At 46.8% G+C, this 21968-nt stretch overlaps 1 protein-coding gene across 2 annotated transcripts in view; it reads left to right on the top strand.

The window, feature by feature from the left end:
- The window catches only part of DOCK1 (dedicator of cytokinesis 1), a 497787-nt gene that overhangs the window by 390780 nt on the left and 85039 nt on the right, over positions 1-21968 (top strand). For both annotated transcript variants that reach the window (XM_041744687.1, XM_041744686.1), the window contains exons 30-32: positions 5340-5418; positions 10945-11045; positions 19919-19977. In XM_041744687.1, coding sequence (XP_041600621.1) covers positions 5340-5418; positions 10945-11045; positions 19919-19977 — 239 coding nt within the window. The remainder of the gene's footprint in view (positions 1-5339; positions 5419-10944; positions 11046-19918; positions 19978-21968) is intronic.

The raw sequence follows: 21968 nt of genomic DNA, 5'->3' as shown, positions 1-21968 counted from the left end.
GTCATGATAAAGTCATTTTAGCGACTGTAATTGTGCCAGGAACTTCTAATAGTTAAATTGGTTCCTGATTATGTTCCACTTGCGAAGTTCCCCTCCACTCAATTAACACATAATTATTTAGGACTCTGCTACTTTTATTGCTCTGCACACACTGCCTTCCAACAGACAGCTTATTGGGAAGGTCCCTGTTGGAGCCCACGCAGCAACCAAATCCCTTTCTGTGCAAGGACACAGCAGGGATGTGGTCCCAGAGGCGAGGCCCACAGGACTTGGTGAAATGCTCGTGGTTGAGAGACCTGGATCCCTGCAGGTGCCTCCCGCTGCCGAGCCTCACCCGATACACCCAGCCTGGCTCCTAAAGACGTATGCGGAGTGTAGAACTCTAGGGCATGTGTTCTCCTTTCTACCAGATGCTTCTGAACGTTTTGTAAAGTGTCGGTGGATCATGGTGTTAAAGTGACTTTGTGCTATGTGGTGATATCTCTTTGTTACCTTTAATCTCAGAGTTAAGAAACAAGACCCTTTGATTCAAAGTTCAAGGGAATGCAGAGGGCTCCCAGCCCCAACTTTCACTGGCTGGTTGAAAATAGGAGAATCTCGAAAACGTGAGCCACTCTCTGAAGGTCTGGTAGCTAAATGTTTACATGGATGTGAAAAGATAGGTAGAGTGGGAGGGGGGCAAAAGAGAGAAATAATAGATGATAATGTATAGAAAGAAGTGGATCAAGACTGTAATTGGATGTGTGTGGGGGAGTTTGGACAACAATCCAGCTCATAGCTGACACCGTAAGAAATAACAATAGGCATTTTATTTCTAGTGGGAGCTCTCTGTGATGAGGTGTCCAGGTAGAAGAGAAGGAAGTCAGGAAAACTTGCTGTTTGTTTGTTTTCGTTGTAGGAGGTTCGGGAATGAGCTTTATCTCACACTGTCCCCTAAATGATTGAAAATGGGGAACATCATAGCAGGATTGGTACAGATGGTGACTCTGACTTTGGGGAGACAGGAGTCAGTTACCAATGAGAGTGAGATCAAGTCCTTTCCTTGCAGCCATTAAAAATAAAATTTCCAGTCGTTTGCTTTGAATAAATTGAGCATCTTAGAGAAAGTGCATCTAGACCTCATGGCTTTTTGAATCTTTTTGAGATGACATAATTTGCCTGTGGTTCTCCATACATTATTGATTTGTGTGTTTGGTTTTTATCTTCCGAGATTTTAGGTCATAAATAAAGCCATTCGAAGATTAAAAATGATGGAAAATAACTCTATTGCGTACGGGCTCACACTTTTTCCTGATGGTTTTGACCATGTGGGAGAGCATCCACGAAAGCATTTCGTTCTCACACCATTAGCTTTGTTTTTAGAAATTACTTAATCCTCCCGGCTGGGAATAGACATAACTTGTTTGGCTCACAGAGTTACGAATCTTTTTCCCCGGAGCCCTTCACTTTTCTGGCAGAGTAGAAGCAGTGCTCATCTCCACTGTTTCCCACCTTCCCCTCCCCCACATTCTCTGTCCCCAGACATCTCACTCTCCTGCTCCTAGACACTAGGAACATGGGCAGCATTTTGCATGACCTCTCTTCATTGCATCCTGTGCTGATGTGGAGAAGTGTTGCATGGGGAGGGTAGATGCTCTCTGCACGAGGGAGGTTCCAGGTGTGTTTGTTTTGTTGTGTTTGGCTGGTGCCAGTCCTGGACACACTGCTGGCTCTGAGAGATCTGTTAGCAGTGCTGGTAGAGACTAATGGATCCTCAGATCAGAATGCTTCAGAGTATTCTTAGTGCGGAGGGGTCCTTTTAAATGCTTTGGAGGATTCTGATATGTAAAACACGAGGTTCCTACCATCAAGGAACAAGTTCTAGAGGTGGAGAGGAGACTGATGCGCCAGCTCTAGAGGCAGAAAGGAGAATGGTGGACCAACTCTGAAGGTAGAGAGGAGAATGGGGTACTCGCTTTGGAGGTGGAGAGAATGGTGGACCAGTTCTGGAGCTGGAGAGGAGATTGAGGGACCAGCTCTGGGGGTGGAGAGGAGAATGGCAACCAGCTCTAGTGGTGGGAAGGAGAATGAGGGAACAATGCCCACTCGTAAATGCCAGATGCTTAATGAGAAATTTGGTTAACGAGAAACTCAAGAGCTGAACCCCACAGTGGAAAATCTCTGAATGTAAGAACTCCATGGAGATTAGGGGCTGCTAAATATTCTGGCCTCCCTGAGCCCTCTGATTTGGGGTCAGGGCCAGATCTTCTGGGCTACTCATCCCTCCACGCCTCCCTCTATTATCCATCCATCCATTCATCCATCCACTCATCCATCCATCCATCCATCCATCCATTCCTGTGACTGATACCTAGGGGGCATGTGAAACCATGCTGGATGGTGACTTAGCATTGTAGGCATGTGAGTAAATAAGCAGACAGGACTCTTTGGGAACAGTTTGGACGGCCAGATCTCTTCCCTGAAGCCAGCTCCAGCAGTCACCAGGACCACAGAGCCAGCCCATTCACTTTGCCCTCCCTCTCGTCATCTCTTGACAAAAAGGACTTAATCTTAAGCTGTGTTGAACCTGCCTGAACTCTTCATTTCAGACTGGGAAGGTGTCCTGCCATCCAGTTGCTCAGCTTAGTTCGTGATCCTTTCCATATTCCTCCGGGATTGAGAGCAGATTTTTATGCAAAAGCTTCTTTTTTTTTTTTATGCAAAAGCTTCTTTTTTTTTTTTATGCAAAAGCTTCTAATGTAATTTATTTATTTTCTCTACATTTCTTACATTTATTAGAAATAACCAATGAATTACAGCAGATAATAGATGTTCTCATGTAAAAGCTAACCCCCTTTATGTCCCTTTTTCCCTAGTTAGATCATTGATTCATCCTCAGATGGACTTGGCATTCCTTAGTTTTTAATCCCATCAGGTGTGGGCTACCGGCTATATATAATTTATGTGTGTCCCAGATGGTTCTGTAGAAGATGCATGGTCCTGGATGCACTGAGCCTGAGCAGCTCGCCCTTGTTGATGGCACTAATGGCAGTTTTTTATTTGATCTTGCCTTTAGTTATCCTGCTACAACTCACATTCTTTGTTATTTGTTTTTTGTCTTTGCTTTTTAAAAAATTTATAGTAAATCTAAATTATAGAATCTCTCTCAGCTCTGCTCTTTCTCAGTTGTCAGTTCATTAAAAAGTTTTTATTTGGCCTTCATATTATTTCAGCATGGCATATTTATAAAAAAAAGTCATTTTGAGAAATATCTTTATTTAACCAGCTGAAATTGTTCCAGAGCTTAATTAGAAGTAGCATATTGCAACTGTTTGGGTGCTATCTCGAGGCAGAATAATTACCATGTAATAATAATGCATGTTCTAGTAAACTTGCCTTTATTGTCAGAGTGGGCTGGAGAGAGGGTCTTCCTTAAAGCTCAGAAGGGCCCTGGGGGACCCTAGTGAACAGCTGAGTTATAAAACTGAAGGAAAAATTAAGGGGGGAAAATGTGTCTGTGGTCATTAGCCCAGGGTTTTGGGCTGCATGAGGGCCCCCTACTGTGATGACAGGGAGTGATCTCGCTCCACTGACCCTCAGGGGACTTCCACTGGCTGCTGAGGGTAATGCAGAACAGGTCCCCAGATGCTCTCTGAACACAGTCCCCAAGGGGCAGATGAGCCAGGCAGACCATTTTTTCTCTAGCCTTGCACCTCGTACTTCTGGGAGACCCCAACCTGGACCTGGAGGGCTGATTATGGTTGCCAGGTGTGCTAAATATACGAGACATGTCCTAAATTTAGTGATTTCCATCCTGGTCCCGTATTAATTCATCAAAATGCCCTGAGTGCCCTGTATTCAGCTTTTCTCAATAAATCCCCAAATGAAGCCAAAAGAGCTCCTTTTCACATTTAACTGGGCAGCCCATGGTTGTAATATCTGGCAACCCTCTGGCTGATGGATGCTGCTGCCCGTTCTGTGCTCCTGGTTAATGGACGAGGCTGGGCTCCCCATGTCCCTCCGTTGATAGTCGCTTAAAACACTGATGCCTCCTTTCTGGTTCTATTTAATGTCACCGGGGGAGAATTCAGATAACTCTGGGCACAGTTTTCTTCAGCAACTGGGATGGCTGACTTGATCACAGGCCATTTGTCACACCTGTTTTGGCCCTGGATCCAACCGAGAGGTTCCTTAATGAAATGCTGTCTGCAAACCCCCTTTCTTAGAGCTGTCTGCAGTCCGAGTGTGAGAGAAGCTGCAGGAGGTGGGGATGGAGACCTTACAGCCCCAGGCGGAGAGTCCCTCTCATCCTCCTCCAGGCTGCGTAGCCTTCGGGGGCTCTGGGACAGTCTGGGATGTGGAGCTTCTCCAGGCACACACAGCTAAAGAGATGATGCTTTCGGAGAGCGCTGGTTCCTGGGAAGTAACCTAGATTTTTCTTACACTCTCTGGCTGCTTCCTGCTGTCTAAACAGAGGAAGTGTAATTAAGTTTATTATCTGTGACCTAATGCTAATTCCTCTTGCACCCTGCCTTTGTGCAAAGGGAGAAGGGTCATTTAAAAAGAAGTATCTGGCCTGAGCTTTATTATTGAGAATACTCTCAAGGGCAGTAAAACAAATCTACGGGATGAACAGGCTGGTGGAAGGGCTTAGTGCTCGGGAATCATTCATAACCTCTCAAATCACATATCTCAACATGGAAAAGTAAAAGCCGAGGAATTGAAGGATGTGACATTTTTCTCTGGGCACTTAAAATTGTACATTATCGATGGGTCAATAATTAAAATTCCTGCTAACCTTCTTGTCAAATCACACATCCACTACAGCTTTTTTTATTTTAACAAGGAATTAGTTACCAAAAACCAACATTTGGAACAGAGGACAAATGACACTGAAGTAAGTCATGACTCCAGATATGTCACCAAATACTCCAAGCCTGATAGATGGTGTATAATAGCACTTTTAAATGCTTACCCCTAAAATGCCAGCTAAGCAAAGACCAGTTTAATAATGTTCTGTGACAACATGGTGACTTGAGAAGAGGATTTAATTAGCACCTTTTCTTTCTTTTTTTTTCCCCTAAATTAGGCTTTTTAGTGATACTTTTCATATGTTACTTTCGGATGCTGTTATTTTGGTCTGTTTCTTTTATTCTGCATGTGCTAATTTCCTTGATTAATTTGGAGAACATCTGCATGTAATTCTCTGGGCTTTTTATTGGCACAACCTCATAGCTTATCCCAGGACTTGGAGAGTTTACTTTCCAGACAGTCTCGGGTTGTATCTCATTGAAATGCCAAACCTACAAAGGTGCCAGAGCCTACGTGTGTAATTATGTAATCTTCTCTTGATCTTTCAGAGTCTTCCTGCGAGCGATTAATCAGTATGCAGATATGCTGAACAAAAAATTTCTGGATCAAGCCAACTTTGAGCTACAGGTAAGAAAAGAGGTAGACCTGCCCTTTGTTGGGAAACCATGCTAAAACAAATTGCCAGTCTGAGCCAATGCCTTACAATTCCAATCCTCGAACCTAATGGGATGGGGATCCAAGGTATGGAAATGGAATTCGTAAGATGTACCACTGGAACCCGAGAATTGAAAATTATGCCTTTGGAGTATTTGCTCAATTTAGCAAGGATGGAGATGGAGCGGTTTCAGAGCAATAGTACAGGGTCCGAGTGACGAGTAGGGACTGAATACGGAGGCCGCCCACATCTGTTGTAGCCCAGTAGACTGTCTCAGACCCAGATCGTACAAATGTGGGGAGAAAAGGATCAGGAGAGGAGGAAAAGCGTGTTTGCATCCCTGAACTTGGCTGTCTTTGTGCTACCTCCAGTGGAGTTTACCAGGCACAGGCCCTACCCCACAGGGCTCTGGGTTCAGTGAGGTTCTTCAGTGGTTGCAGAGATGCCAGGGAAAGAAGTGGAGGGAGGAAGGGTCTGTGTGTGTGTGTGTGTGTGTGTGTGTGTGTGTGAGAGAGAGAGAGAGAGAGAGAGAGAGAGATAAGGATTGATTTTGCCTGGCATGATTTACCAGGCACCTGATGTTTGTGGGTCTCACTTCCATTGCACTCTAGGTGTATTTCTGCTAATCATGATTCTTTTTTTATTACTTAGTTTACTAAAGCTTGTTAATAATAATTTGAAAAAAGCATTCAGATGTACAGGGCATTAGTTTCCTAGGCAGGATTGTTCACTGAGAAGGAACCTAGACCTGTATTTCTTCTATAAGTTTTACATCATAAATGTCTGTTTTCTCTGCATTGTGGAATGTAAGAGTACCGTGATTTTTTAAGTTGTTATCATTTTCTCTTCTTAATGCTTGTTTTCACACATCCTAAAACACAGATAGATTCTCATCGTAAAGTATTTGTGCACTGTACATCAGCACGTACAGTAAAACAGGAAAGACCCCTTCCCACTCTTTTCCCCTCTGCAAGGTGACTTTTAGCTAATTGTCTGCACTTCTGATGCCTATTTAAGCCTGTATCCAGGCATGTGCAAATAGTCCTTTGGCTTTTAACACAAATTAGACTAGAGTCTGTATTCTTTTTTCTGTTCCAGCACATTTAGCAGTATGAATGTACCAACATTGATGCAGGCACCCCAGCACTCATGACCTGCAGGCCTCTTCCAGGTTGTTTCTATTACAAACACTGCATCTCAGTGCTGCATTGCTGTAGACAGGCTCCTGGAAGCAATAACTGCCAGGCCAAGCGGTGAGAAACTGTACATGAATGGACATTGATAAATTATCCTCCTGTAGCAATTTGCAATCCCATCAACCTTCTTTGAGAGCAGCCATTGTCTAAAATCATCTCCAATACCGATTTCTTTAAAATTGTTGATTCTTATTTTTGTTGGAATTTCTGATTGCTACTTAAGCTGAAAATACTTACTGGCTATGTGATTTCTACTGAGAACCATCTGATCCTTTCCTGTACTCATTTTTCTATTGGGCTAGTTGTCATGCTTTTCTCTAAGTCAAAATTCTTAACAGAGCCTCATCATGGGTTTAGGCTTATCATACAGAAATTTTAATTTTTCTGTAGTTGTATCTCTTTTCTTCTATGCTTCTTGGGTGTTATGTTTTGTGTGGCAAATCCTTCTTTGCCTCCATGTTATAAATGTAACTGGTTTTTGTTTTTTTTTATATATAGTTACTATCTACTCATACTTTTATAATTCTGCTTTAAAAAAAAAAACTTCCTGATAATTAATCTATCTGAGATTTCTCTAGTTACGTTGGGACTAAGTGCTTAAACTTCACTTTTTCCCCATATCATTTCATGAATACATTCATCTTTCCCAGTGATTTAAAATGCCACTGTAAAAGAACATAATTGCAATTGTGTGTATGTGTGTATCCATTCTATTTTCTGTGTTGCTGCCTTCTGGTTTTATACCCTGCTAGTAGAGCCAGGACTTCCCTATTGATGTGCCATTGCAAAACTATCTCGGTTCTTCTTTTGTATTTCCTCTTCCATGTGAAATGCAAAATCAGGGACACCTGGGTGGCTCAGTGGTTGAGCATCTGCCTTTGGCTCAGGTCATGATCCCAGGGTCCTGGGATCAACTCCTGCATCTGGTTCCCTGCAGGAACCTTGCTTCTCCCTCTGCCTATGTCTCTGCCTCTCTCTCTGTCTCTCATGAATAAATAAATAAAAATCTTAAAAATCTAAAAAAAAAAAAAAAACAGAAAGAAAGAAAGAAATGCAAAATCAGCTTGTTGACCTTACTTTTTAAAGATGCTGCACTTCTTTTAATTGGGAGTCCACTGAGTTTATAAATAAATGTGGGGGAAATGTTACAGTATTGGGTGGAATACTTTGCAGTATTTCTTTTTTTCTCACCCCATACAGGAATATCTAGGCCTTCTTTTTGTGTACTTCATTAGAGTTTTCCTTTTTATCCACATGAGCCTCACCCATTACTTGCTGGGGTGGTTGTTGTGGCTACTGTGAGTTTGGGCTCCTTTTTCCCAGCATGCCTGACTTGTTACTGCTGCTCGTGTTCACTGTTTCCCGGGGAAGGTCCCTGGGATGCTTCCCTCACGCCCGCATACCTCAGCAGCAGTGTGTTCTTCGGGTCGCACATAGCACGTTGCCCCTTGGCAAGTATGGAGTGCGTATGGATTGCTGGTCCACCCTGATGCGTATGCACCCTCCCGCCCTCCAGTGGGGGGCTATGGCGCAGGGTGCCCTATGGCGCAGGCAGCCTTCAATGTGAGCTCCAGGCAGCTGGTGCTCCGATCAGACACATTTTTATGTTCTTGCATCATCGTGTTCACTGCACTGTCTCCTGGCATTTCCTTCTCCTTTAACTCATCAATGAACCCTGAAGGCTGCCTGCCACTTCCCCTCCTGCTCCCCTGGGGTCTGGTGCAGCCTGCCTCTCTCTCCTGGCACTACAGCATGATGGACTCTTAACCTCACATGCCCCAGGTTTGTAGTATGTATTTCCTACAAACAGCAACTGTCCCAAAATGACTACAGTAAAACTACCCAAACCGAACTTATATTGCTACTACCATCTCATCCTTAGACCCCATTCGAGTTCAGACGACCCAGTCACAGCCATCACAGGTCAGCACTATGCAAGTGCAGTTACTTGGCTACCTTAAATCATGCATTGCATACCATTTTTCAGGTTGTATTTTTATGTGATTTTTAAGGCTTTTTTTAAAAAAAAAGATTTTATTTAAGAGAGAGAGAGTGCATGGGAGAGTGAGCTTGAGCAGGGGGTAGGGCAGAGGGAGGGGGACAGAGGGAGAAGCAGACTCCCTGATGAGCGGGGGGCCTGACGCGGGGCTCGATCCCAGTACCCTGAGATCATGACCCAAGCCAAAGGCAGATGCTAAATTTACTGAAGCACCCAGGTGCCCCAAGACTTTTTTTTAAAAGATTATTTATTTATTTATTTGTTTGTTTGTTTATTTATTTATTTATTTATTTATTTATTTATTTATGGGAGACACACAGAGAGAGGTAGAGACATAGGCAGAGGGAGAAACAGGCTCCGATGTGGGACTTGATCCCAGGACTCTGGGATGGTGACCTGAGCCAAAGGCAGAAACTCAACCACTGAGCCACCCAGTGCCCTCACCCCCAAGACTTTTTTTTAAAGTCAGTTTTAGGTTCAAAGCTTTAGGTTCACTGAGAGGAAGGCATAGAGATTTCCCAAACCCCTGCTCCGACACATACACAGCCTCCCCAGGAATCACCATCCCACCAGAGCATCCCTGTGTTACAGTCTGTGAGCCCGCAGCGCCAGCTGAGCCCCCGCCCATGACTCCTGGGACAGACCCACAAAAGGTCCGTGCTTCCTGGCAGTGCTGCAGCAGGAGGCGATGGCCAGCAAATGGGGCACCTGGGATAGGAAGTGTGAGCTCCAAAAACAAAAGAAGCAACTTGTGTCTTATAGACTCTTTTAGTACAAATGGAGCTAAAAGAGAATGCACCTTTGTGGGTGATGAAAGAGCATCAGCTATGAGGCTTGGGACCCCGACTCGAGACCCTCCATCCACTTCACGTGTAACCTGTGGCTTTGGCCGAGTCTCTTCCCCTCATCTGAGAATCAGGGCCACAGCACTTACTGGCTGATTCGGCAGCAATCCAAGAAGTTGCTATGTTACTAAAGAAAGTGCCCAGTTCATGAAAAGTGATAGAGGAATGGAAGACCACACACCCTTACAGCTATGCTTTCAAATTCCCACTTACTTCACAGGTGACTACAAAACAGAGTCAATACCGTTCACACCTTATTTTTATAGAACCTTTTGCAGCTCTGTCATTTGATAGATAAATATTATCCCTGTTTTGTAAATGAGAAAACCAACACCCCCAGATTTCTTCTAAAGGCCATGGAAGGCCTTTTGAGCTTGGACGTGTGCTAGGAACTCTGTCCAGGCTCTTTCCCTCCAGGAGCGGAAGCTCCCGCAGACTGTCCTCTGGCATAAGCATGGTGGGTGGAGGAGTGATGGGCAAAGGCCAGGAGTATGTTTAAATCATCCCCGTGTGTGATCCAAGAATTCTTCCTGCATCTTTGTGTTCTTGACTTGGTCTTACACATTGACATAGCCACAGGGTATTAGTTCCATAATTTTTAGAATCTACCCATAATGACGCCTTTGTCTATTTATGTGTTTGGTTATGCATAAAGATTTATTTATTTATTTGGGGAGGGGTAGAGAGAGAATCCACATGCAGAGTCCCCACTGAGCATGGAGCCCGACACTGGGCTCAGTCTCATGACCCTGAGATCACGACCTGAACGGAACTCAAGAGTTGGGTGGCTCAGTCGGTTGAGCAACCCCCATAATGTGCCCCCATAATGACACTCTTATAATGGCAAGTCTAGGTTACCGTGTTTAAGTAGATGGAGCTTCCAGCATGCAGAGCTTTGTAACAAAGTCATTTCATTGTAAATTGCCTGTTAAGCCACATATAGTCTGTAAGTCTTTGAAATATAAAATGTTTGATGTTTTTACAACTCTTCGCCTTAGTTATCTAGTGTTTATGTACTTTTTTAGTATCTGAAAAATAGTAAATTATAGAAATTTATATACTATTAAGGAAGGCGCCCCACGATACTCTAGTAATAGGAGCCCACATTATTGTCCTTACCGTGGGCTGGCAGCCCCCGGAAGCATCTGCACGTACTCAATCCCATGATCCCCTGAGCACCCCAGGAGTTGGGCACGTTGAGGTTCCCACTTTACCACTCAGGAAACCGAGGCACCAGGAGGTTAGATCAGTGGCCCGCAGAGTAGGATTGGAGCACATGTACCATGTCCTTGGTGCCCACGCCCAGTGGCTGGCTGACCAGCCATCTGTATACAGTGAGTGTGGATTTCTAAACCTTTCACAAGTGTGTGCGTGGCAAGTGAGGAATGTCTCAGGGCATTTTGAGATCCAGTATTAAGCTGTTCAGCATCTCAGCATCTCCCCCTTCTTGGTTTTCAGCTTTGGAACAACTACTTTCACCTGGCTGTCGCTTTCCTCACTCAGGAGTCCTTGCAACTGGAGAATTTTTCAAGCGCCAAGAGAGCCAAAATCCTCAACAAGTAAGTCTGTGTCCAGCCCCGAAGTCACGGGCAGGTGCCTGCCACTCTGTTAGCATAATTTCTGTGTTGTCTCTATGCCAACTTAGTGTACAACTTAAGATGTAATCATGGTGTCGTGAAAGGTCGGTTTCAGACCACAAGTCTGCTGTTGCCTTTCCTAACCCATGAGTCGAGGTCGAAGACTGCAGAGTTCATTCTGGTGAATTCAGAGTCCGCATAACGCACCCCTCCGTTAGCACCATACAGGATGGGAGTTCAGGAGCTCCTTGCTTTTGCGGTGCGCTCTTCTGGTGTCCTCCCACATGTGCTCTTACCGTCTGCTGGTGCAATGCTCCTTCGAGAAAGGAAGCTTCTCGTGCAAGCCGTTGGCACAGCTGGGATTGTCGAAGAACTCTGGAGTGAGAGGTGCCTGAGGTTTCCTTCTTTGCAAGGGGTTACCCGCGTCGTGCTCCCGGTGGGCGATCCGAAGGACCGAGCTAGTCCTTGGATGATCCTGATAAACCTGTCGGAAGCCCCGCGTCCCTGTCTGGGTCCTTCAGCTCTGAGCCCTGTCCTGCATGGCTCCTGGCCCAGGACAAAGAAGAGTTTGTGCGCACTTTCTTTGCACACTTTGGGTGCCCTGAGGTTCTTGCTGTCTCTCTTTCTGCCTCAGTTTCCCTGACTTCTCTCTTCTCTGAGTGCCCCTTTCATGAGGACTTCTGAGAAGAGTTCTCTTATTGCTCCCATGTCTCTGTGTCACCGGTCCCTGTGTGTTTATTTCATAATCCCTCTGCTTCACATTGACTCTTCCAAGGCGTTGGGACTCCCTGACATTAGCAATGCCAGCAGGAGTCTCAAAAGGTAACAGAAGCCCCCTCCAACGCTCCTCCTGTTATGTGAGTGTGTCTCTCACTTGCTGGCCAAGTCAAAAGCACGTCATCCCTGCAGAGTAAGAATTATGTCAGCAAATATTTATTGGAACATGTACTATGTGCCAATGACTTTCTAAGCCTTCCGAGAGCATTTTTCATGTATAATTATTAAAACAAAAACTGTTTATTGGGTTACCTTATCACCCTTAACTTTCCAGATGAGGAGGGTGAAACCCATTTTGAACAAGTCACATGGCCAGTGTCACACACCCAGTCTTCTATCCCAGGCAGCTCAGGACCCAAGATGTTTACCTGCTCTGCTCTTAGACCCTTAAATCCTTTCGTTGTCCCATCTACATAAAGGTCAGCTTGCACCTGGTCATATTCCTTCAAGCTTCCTCAGATGGGTGGCTCCAGCCAGTTGGCCATTGATGCAGATAACTGTCCATTGTTCAGAAAAGAGGAATGCCCCAGAAGGTTCAGGCCAAGTGAGTGCCCACCAGTGACTACTGGGAAGGAAGAGCGTGCCTTTGCACAGCCAACGTGGGGTCTGACATCTAGTCCTGGCTCAAGAGACAGACTCCAGGGGCACCTCCTAGGGACTGGCTCCATCCACTTTGCCAAATTTACATCTTCTCAGGGCTCATATGAAGTTAGAGGTGGAGACTAATGGCTGTTGCTGGCCTGATTGTTTCAATACTCTCATGGTGGAAATTTCTTTAGTAGAAGCAGAAATAACTGGCACACTCTGAGCACCATACAACTTATTCACAGCCAGCCCCAGACACCTGGGATGCCTCGTTATCCAGTCCGGTGGAAGGACAGCTGGGCCATAGCAGGTGGATGCCCCTACCTGCATGTGCACGGGGTTCACTGTGCGGTGAGTTTGGAATCCAAACCCAGCTCCAGCTGACCGCAGAACCCACTCTTTGCCAAGCACACAGCGTGGCCAACCCTTGAAGATGCCTGCAGGACAAGGGAAGTTAAACCAGAAATCTGTCTTCAAAGAGCTGGCATCTCCAGTGAGGTTTTTAGAGTAAAACAATTGATTCTGAGCATTCTCCAGGCCAGGGCCGGGTGGCTGTGCACTGGGCCTTCTTTTGTCGTGGGAGTGTTAACAGTCTAAGCTAAAGCAACGTCAATAAATGCATTAACCACACAGGGCCTTGGCCGCCAAAGAAAACGTTTGTTTCCCACATAGCTGTGTGCATTCAGAGGCTTCAAAGCCAAGGAAAATTAAACACAGCCAGCTGGTGTCTCCCCTTCCAGAGCCGGCAGGGCTTCTGAATCGAGCTTTGAGTATTCTCTTCCTCATAACCGTGGCAATAAGAGATTCTGGATTTTCCCTTTGAAATTTTCTCATGGATTCCCCAAGGGGGAGAAAAAAAAACCTAAGCATTTTAGAAGTTGCCTTTGCAAGACTTTGGTAGGACTACCCTAGCTCCAGGTCCTACGCAGCCCCAGGGCCCCTCTCCCAGGGGCCTCAGCCTAGCGTGTGGCCATGACAGGCCACCAAGGAGACAAGCGCTCATGGCTCGGGAGGCCGTGTGGCTAAGACGCGTGACAGGTTCACCCGTGTTTGTTGTATCCGTCATGCTTCTTTTTGCACCTTAAACACTGTAATCAGTGTGCTGTTTTATTTCTAAATACCAAAATCTACATGAGACACATTTAGAGTCGTCCTACCCCAATGCTTAAATTTTCCCAGGGCCTAGAAATGTTTTAATCCACTTAAAATTGTGCTAGAGAAAAGGGATTGAGTGCTTTGTGCTCAGGTCCGGGTGCTAGGGACCCAGAGGTGAGAAGTTCACAGTCTCGGGCGGGCGGGCAGATGTGCCAAGGAAACAGCGATCCAGTGGACGGCAGTGCTGACCGGGTGCCTGGGCAGCCTGCAGATGAACATTCGGGAGTGACGTGGGGTGCAGGGGAGCCCAAAGGCCTCTTGCGGGAGGGGCTTCCTGGCCGGATGGGGAAACAGCAGGGAGGTTACCAGGTTAGCTGACTGAGCCACGGGCCAACCAACAGCCAATACCCAAAGGGCACATCAAGTCCAAGGGTCATGGCCTGCTCTGTGAGCAGAGAGATGCTCTGGATTGCTTTAGCCTAAGCTAGGCCTTGAGGGCTTGGGGCAGAGCGAGAGGCCCAGTGATCTGCAGGTCTCAGCACAGGGCTGGTGTCGATGCAGAGCACAGTGGAGTATAATTGAGTGGGTGTCTTTTTCTAGCGGGAAGGCCCGGGGCCTCTGAGGGCAGACGAGGCAATGCCACTCCCATTCAGTAGCCTCTGGCTGCCTTCATTTGGGCCAGTTGACTGCTCTGGGGTTCCTGAATCCAACCCAATGCATTGGAGTGGGGGCTTCATTGAGGAATCTCCCCTGCCCCCACACCCGCACCCCCCAGCACCCCCCACACCCACTCTTTTCTTCCCCCCTGCCAAGCCTGCAACAACTCCTATCTGCCTGGTTAACCCCACTGTGGCCTCAAACAATAGAAAATCCCGATGTCAGGAGATCTGCTCGCTCATTCCCTTTTGTGAAACTCAGTCCTCCTGATGACCTGGGTTGGCGAGATAATTAAGATATTCATTCCAGCAACGTTCCCCAAAGTACATGGTAGTCCCGTAAAATAATGGACCACACCGGGCAGAGAACTGATGATGTCAAACCCAAATGGAGGATAAGATTTTCCAATGAACCACAGAATAAATAACCACCAGGAATCAAAGTCTATACTAAGAGAATTTAACTGACTCAGCCTTGAGACATCCTTGGTGCTGGTCACAACCCACAAAGGACAGAGGTGCCGGTGGCATGAGATACCTGGCCGTGATTGCTCCCCCCACCCTCACCCCCCACTCCCAGCCTTTTTTAACATGACTGGGAATCAGGAAACATGAGTCAGATATTAAGAAGAAGTTGGCTTTTCTTTAGCAGCCAGCTTGACCGCTTTAGTATGCAGGGCATGTGTGTCCGAGGGTGGGACAACATGACCCGTGACTGCACACAGGCTTCTGTGTCCAGCACCAGACTTCGTTCTGGAAGAGAAGGGGATTCAGGCACTGGGCCTCCAGCAAATCTAAGCATAAAATGCTCGACTTAAAATTTTCAGCCCAAGAGAGTCAAGTTTGAAGGCCAACCCCAGGTCAGTGTACTTGAACCTGTGCACAGTGGACACCCCCCCCCCTTCCATGAAGACCTTCGTCGGTCTCCACGCCATTTCTCATCTTTCTCTCCTTATTTATATGTATATTTTTAATGCAGAGCCCTGCCCTTAGCCTGTCACACCTTCTGAGAGGACAGGTTCCACAGCCAGCTCGAAATTCCACATAAACAGGTCCCTCCATCTTTCCGAGCTTGGGGTTCTGAGATGTTCGTGCATTGAGTCAAACTAAAGCCACTGCTTTTAGAGAAACTGGAGGAAACGAAGCTGTGACAAGCCCCCCGCCTTGCCATCTGGCCTTACCTGAGGCTGTGACTATGTACCCCAGGTCAGCACAAGAAATAGTTTGAAAAAGTAGAGCTTGTGTTTGTGCTTGTTTTTTTTTAAGAGACCCCAATAATTCCAAATAAGTTCACTATAAACCCGGAATTAGCAGGGGGCCCAGGGAGACAGATTTAACAAGCGGTGACCCCCATGCCCAGTTCCTGTTGGCAAAGGTCAGTGTCCCGTGTGCCTGAGCGATGCTGTGTTCATCCAACGTGGTGCAACCTGCACAGTGCACGAGGCCGCAGCACATCCAAGCCCGGCGTGTCATACGCTTCACTCCCTCGGTCACAGATGGGGTCCCACCTCCTTCGCGTCGCCCATCATTCCCCTCCAGCGACCTCCACGCCTGTCTGCATCTCTCAGCCTGCACCCACTCCTGACACTGTCTCCCTCTCTTCTGTTTCCAGAACTCCGTGTAAGTTTTCCTCCTCCTTTGTGACCTCTCTGTTCCTTGTGTCAGGCCCATTATCATCCGTCGGATCCTTCTGACTTGGGTCTTCTCATTTTCTTCTCCCTCCTTGGGATGGTGTTTCCAGCTGCGCCTCAGCCCTTTCTCAGGCCACGACAGCAGCTCAGTGGGTCTTTGTATTAGTTTCCTACCTCAACCACTGAACCACCCGGCCTCCCTTCAAAAAGATTTTTAACTTAAACTTTAAAATGCTGCCTCTGTGGCTTTTGTTCACGCTGCATCCCCCTTGGCCTCTTAAGGGAGAACAGCAGACTCTGTCCTCCAGCCACACTTCCTCCTTTGCTCTGTATACTTACCTACCACCCACTCCCTGCCACAGGGCCTTTGCACCTGCTGGTCTGGTTGCCCAGAATGCTCTTCTTCCCTTCTCTCTGGATTTCATTTTTCCTTCTTCAGATCTGAGAGTAGACATTGTACAAGAGAGCTGCAGCCACGGCCAGCCTGGCCCACCGTTAAACTCTAACCCCTGTTTTTTCTAAAGGGCCATGATCACAACCTTCATGGAACTGTACTTACATATGTGTGTTGATCTTATGTTGATTATTTGTTAATGTCCATCCCTGCTACCATGCTAGTGGCCCCCACAAGGTCTGTGGCCTTTGTCTGTTCTCCATGTTACATTAATCTTCCCATCCTAGCTCTGCACCTGGCCTCTAGTGAGTCTTCAGTAATTAATGAATCACTGAGTAATGTTCTCTGAATGAAGCAGTGTGAGTGCTGAGATAAGCTCCCAGAGACCAGGTTCATGCTATTGTAGGTCAGGGTTACAGGCCTGGATGTGGATCCTATGTCTACTTAGGCTGTGGGAAGATCGCCTCCGGCATGGGGGAGCCTTGACTCCCAACCCAGGGGGTCGCTATGAGGGGGTACGTGGGGGGAAGTGCCAGAAGACTCCAGCTCCGCGCTGCTGTAGCTTTGTGGAGCCAGGCACGGCGGCTCCCCACCAGGAACCTCTGCTTCCTCAGTCTCATTGCCAGAGTCAAATGAAACCAGTGCCCTCTGAGAGTCCTGTGCTCAGCCGTCAGGGATGCCCCGACTGGCCAGGCCTCGGGATGCACGCCGTGGCGCAGAGCATGCGCTTGGCGTCTCAACATTTGGGTTCTCTTTCTTCTCTCCTTTCCTGGGACTCAGCCCAGTCCTCTGTCTCTCCCTTCAGGATCCGTTCCATCCCCTCAGGTGTGGATTCATAGCAGTGGACTTAGCTCCGTAAGGCTGCCACCAGGCCTGGGAGCCCGTGGCCAGAGAATGAGCATTACCCCCCATGTTCTTGAGCACTGCTTCTTTCTCCTCCACCAAAGCTGGGCCCCTGCGTGGCTCAGCGGTTGAGCGTCTGCCTTGGGCCCAAGGCATGATCCTGGGGTCCTGGGATCAAGTTCTGTATCGGGCTCCCCACAGGGAGCCTGCTTCTCCCTCTGCCTGTGTCTCTGCCTCTCTCTCTCTCTCTCTCTCTCTCTGTGTCTCTCATGAATAAATAAATAAAATCTTTAAAAAAATATATAGGTTCACCAAAGCTGCTCTCTCGCTGCCAGAGACTCAGTCTTGCCCTCACCTTCCAGCTCCCTGCCCCTCTGATTACCTTTGTTCTGGCCTTCAGCACCTTTGTCTTATTGGAGGATGAAAACCACATTTCCAGCCCCTTTCTACAGTAGGGCCTCTCATGAGGGATGTGCCCCGGGTTCTTGGCTGATACCCCCATCCTCAGATGCTGTGAAGGCAGGTCATTTTCCATATAGAAGACAGCACAGTGTAACTAGAAAACGCAAGTGGCATGCCCATGAGCATCTCTCCCGCTGTCAGCACCATAAGGAGAGGTGACCTATGGGGAGAGGCAGGAGTGGCAGAAGCTCCCTGTCTGCGTGGGCCTCCTGGCATCCAGGGGTCAACCCCAGCTCTGGAAGAAATGGCAAATGTCTGTAGGTCGCTACAGACATTGGCTCACTCCTGAATGACCCAAGCCACCTAGCATTTTAGCCATTCTTTTTTTTTTTTTGTTAAGATACTATTTATTTATTCATGAGAGACACACACAGAGAGAGGCAGAGACACAGGCAGAGGAAGAAGCAGGCTCCGTGCAGGGAGCCCGACATGGGACTCAATCCCAGGACCCCAGGATCACGCCCCGGGCCGAAGGCAGGTGCTAAACCGCTGAGCCACTCAGGGATCCCCCATTTTTAGCCATTCTTATTTGTGAAAGAGATTTTTCCAGGGTGCAAAGGAATCCCTTGGCTGTTAGAAGAGTATTTAAAGCTTGAGTTAGTCCTGCAGTGGCAGGCCAACCGCTGTGACCAGCATCCACCACCTGGCCGGCTCAGTGTGTTGAGATCTGAACACCTGCTGGCAGGCCCTGCTGGGGGCGGGGGTGGGGGGGGTGTCTTCATGTTCTCGGGGGTCCTGCCTGGCACGCGGAGCTCCCTAGCTCGCTAGATGCCCACTCTCCTGCCAGGCAACTCCTCCACCTGCACAGCGAGGAGCTCACAACCTCAGGAGGAAGCACCAGCACTAGGTTTGCACTTGGCTTTAGGCGCCAAGATGCTTATCCCCAGTGAACGGTGGGAGGGGGCCCGCGGTATCCTCTCCGGGCCTGGGCTACGGCGGCTGCTGGGGCCCCTTTGTCATTTGCACAGGAGCAAAATGGGAATGGGGAAGCTGGATCTCCAAGCCCAGGAAGGGTGCACAATTCCATGGGGCTTAGATGATACGGACCTTGGGTGATTTGGGGTGCCAGTTAGACCCTGAAGGACGCTGTCACCGTCTGGCCTGGTCCAGCAGCTTTGCTGACCGAGGACAAGCCTCGTCACAGTGGCCCTGGCGATGGGTGCTTTTCCTGGTGAGATCCCTGCCCCCCCCCCACCCCGCAACACCGAATTGACCTCCATCAGTGCTCACCTGGTTGGCGGGCTAGGCTATTAGGTAGCTCGCTTACCTCCAAGGACAATCTTGTCCTCACAGGAAGGGGCTGATGCTCCCAGCTCAGTCTGTCTGTCGGTACAGCAGGCCAGGACATCCATGCCGGGGCGGTGACCCCGGGTGGACCTCTGTGAAGGGCCTGCCAGGCGGGTCACCCTGGTTGAGAGTATGAGCATCTGCAGCCCTCTCCTGCTGAAGGTGACAGACAGGTGCTTTGGGCACTGGAGACTTTTACAAGGTGGCAGACAGCGACGGGTGTTGGTTTACCAGGAGGATCTTTGCCTGGAGAGCCACAACCAGGTCATCTGTAAACACAGCTTCCCTTTCCACATCAGCTGACAGGAGGACGAACAGAGCGGCCTGATGACCCAGATGCTAAACTGTCATACCGTACGATAGTTTTGCAGATTATTATTTTTAATATAATCAGTTTTTTTTTCCTTAGGCGGTAGAGGAAAAAGTTAAATTGCTCACAAACTAATAAACGTTTATCTTCTGAAGCATCAAATTCTGTTTACTCACGAAACACACACCTCCTCTGCTGACCCGGTGGGAGGAAAATTAGCATTTATTTTCCCTGATAAACAAAAACAGGGGAATGTTCATTGACATCGTTTAGTGCAAAGTCCTTCCTTACATCGAAAATGCTAAAGAAAGATGGGAGATATTTGAAAGAGGCCTTCCCCGCTTGGGTTGTCCACTCCAGGGTTTAATTTTAACAGGTGAAAGCTGCTTTTGTGAGCAGGGTTAAAGGATGTCATTTGGTGTTTGCAGTGCCTGGATGCTAAGAGCCCTCTCTGAAAACAAGCTCCCCCTGAGGCCAGGGAGCCAGGTCATCCTTCTCTTGCCATTTAGAGATCTGAGAAGGAAAATACTGTTATTACTGGCCACCACCTTGCCTGTGGTCCCACCGGAGTTGGGGGTGGGGGGTGGTGGTGGGAGGGGAAATATTACCTAATCTGTGATGATGGGTAGGTGAGACTCCCTCAGCTGGATTTTTCCTCCTTCGGTTCTCTTTCGTGGCAAGAGAAGTCAAAGCTTTGATACTTTCTTTGTTTGTCTCCTTGCTGGGAGACTTTCATTGCACTTAAAAAGAATCTAAATCTGATTTCCATATGCTCTAAAGAGTGACTCAGCATTTCCCCTGTCTTTGGTTCTCAGGTATGGAGACATGAGGAGACAGATTGGCTTTGAAATCAGAGACATGTGGTACAACCTTGGTGAGTAGCTGGAGTTTCTGGGCATCATGGTGACTCTCTTGAAACCGTGGTGGGCGCGGACAAAGGTCCTGGCTGTCTGTGCTGGGGCATCTGGAAAATCTGAATTGCTTTTCTTCCTTGAGGGGCAATTGCTACCTTTGCAATAGTTGTTTTCCGTAAATAAGAGGAAGGGAGAAAATCTGATCTGTGGGGCAAATAGAAGAATCAGTCCACTGCCCCCTTATGTCAGCTGAACACAGCTCTGCCTTGAAACTTCTTTGTTTCTGGGCATCACTGACATTCCTCCAGCTTCTCAGGCATCAAACCATGTATGTAGCTCATCTCACTGTCACAAGGGCCCCTGCTTATTGTACTCAGTTGAACACATTCTGCCCTCAAAAAGGTTTTCTTTCTTTTTTTTTTTTTCTTGCCTGCTCAAAACTGGACCCTGAATATAGGTAAACTGCCACCAGGTGGTGATAGTAGAACATTCTAGAGCACTGGAAATCCTAGGGGCTTCCTGGGTTGAAGATGAGGAATTAATGTAGGTGTTTGTCGCTACAAACTTTCCTCTTCCTGCTGCTTTTGCTTCATCTCCAAAGTTGTGGTATAGTTAGTTTTCATTTTCATTTGTCTCCATAGATCTTTTCTGATTTCCCATTTTATTTCTTTAAACCATTAGTTATTAAGGAGTATGCTTTTTAATTTCCTCTGTTGGTGAGTTTTCCAATTATCCTTCTGTTTCTGGTTTCTGATTTCATTCCACTGTAGTCAGAAAAGATACTTGGTATGATTTCAGTCTGCTTAAATTTGTTAAGAATTGTTTTACGACCTATGATGTGACATATCTTGAGGAACACTCCACGTGCCCTTGAGAAAAATGTTATTCTATTGCTGCTGAGTAGAATATTCTATCTGTCTATTAGGTCCATTTGGACTATCATGTCACCTTCATCGGTAAATATAAACAACCCAACTTTACACCTCAAGGAACTAGAAAAAGCACAAAGCCTAAAGTCAGCAGAAGGAAGGAAATAATAAAGATTAAGAGCAGAAATAAATGAAATGGAGGATTAAAAAAAAGAAAAACAATAGAAAAATCTGACACAATTAGAGTTGGTTTTTTGAAAAGATAAACAAAGTTGACCAACCTCTAGCTAGATTAACTAGGAAAAGAGGAGACTTAAATAAATAAAATCAGAAATGAAAGCAGAACCTTTACCACTGATACCACAGAAATAAAAAGGATTGAAAGAGAATACTATTAATAATTATATGTCAATCAACCTAGAAGAAATAGACAAATTTCTAGAAATATGCAGCCTACCAAGACTGGATTATGAAGATAAAGAAAATTTGAACAGACAGATGACAAGTAATCAGCAATCAAAAACTTCCCAACAAAGAAAAGCCCGGGAGCAGATAGCTTCAATGATGAATTCTAGCCAACATTTAAAGAAAAATTAATGCCAATCTTTCTCAGACTCTTCCAAAACATTGAAGAGAAGGGAACACGTCCAAACTCATTTTATAAGGCAAGCTTTCCCTGATACCAAAGCCAGATAAAGACACTACAAGAAAAGAAAACTGGGCAGCCTGGGTGGCTCAGCGGTGTAGCGCCTGCCTCCAGCCCAGGGCATGATCCTGGAGACCCGAGATTGAGTCCCACGTCGGGCTCCTTGCATAGAGCCTGCTTCTCCCTCTGCCTGTGTCTCTGCCTCTCTCTCCCCTCTCTCTCTCTCTCTCTCTCTCTCTCTCTCTGTTTCTTTCATGAATAAATAAATAAAATCCTAAAAAAAAAAAAGGAAAAGAAAACTATAGCCTACTGTCTTTGATGAACATAATGAACATAGATGTAAAACTCCTCAAGAAAATCCCAGCAAACTAAATTCAATAGTATATTGGTAGGATCATACCCCATGATCAAGTAGGATTTATCCCTGGGATGCAAGGATGGTTCAACATACACAGATTAACAAAAGTGATGTACTACATTAACAAATTAAAGTATA

Source organism: Vulpes lagopus, chromosome 2 (genome assembly GCF_018345385.1).
Source record: "Vulpes lagopus strain Blue_001 chromosome 2, ASM1834538v1, whole genome shotgun sequence".
NCBI classification, from domain to species: Eukaryota; Metazoa; Chordata; class Mammalia; order Carnivora; family Canidae; genus Vulpes; species Vulpes lagopus.
This window is presented reverse-complemented; position numbering and strand designations above follow the sequence as displayed.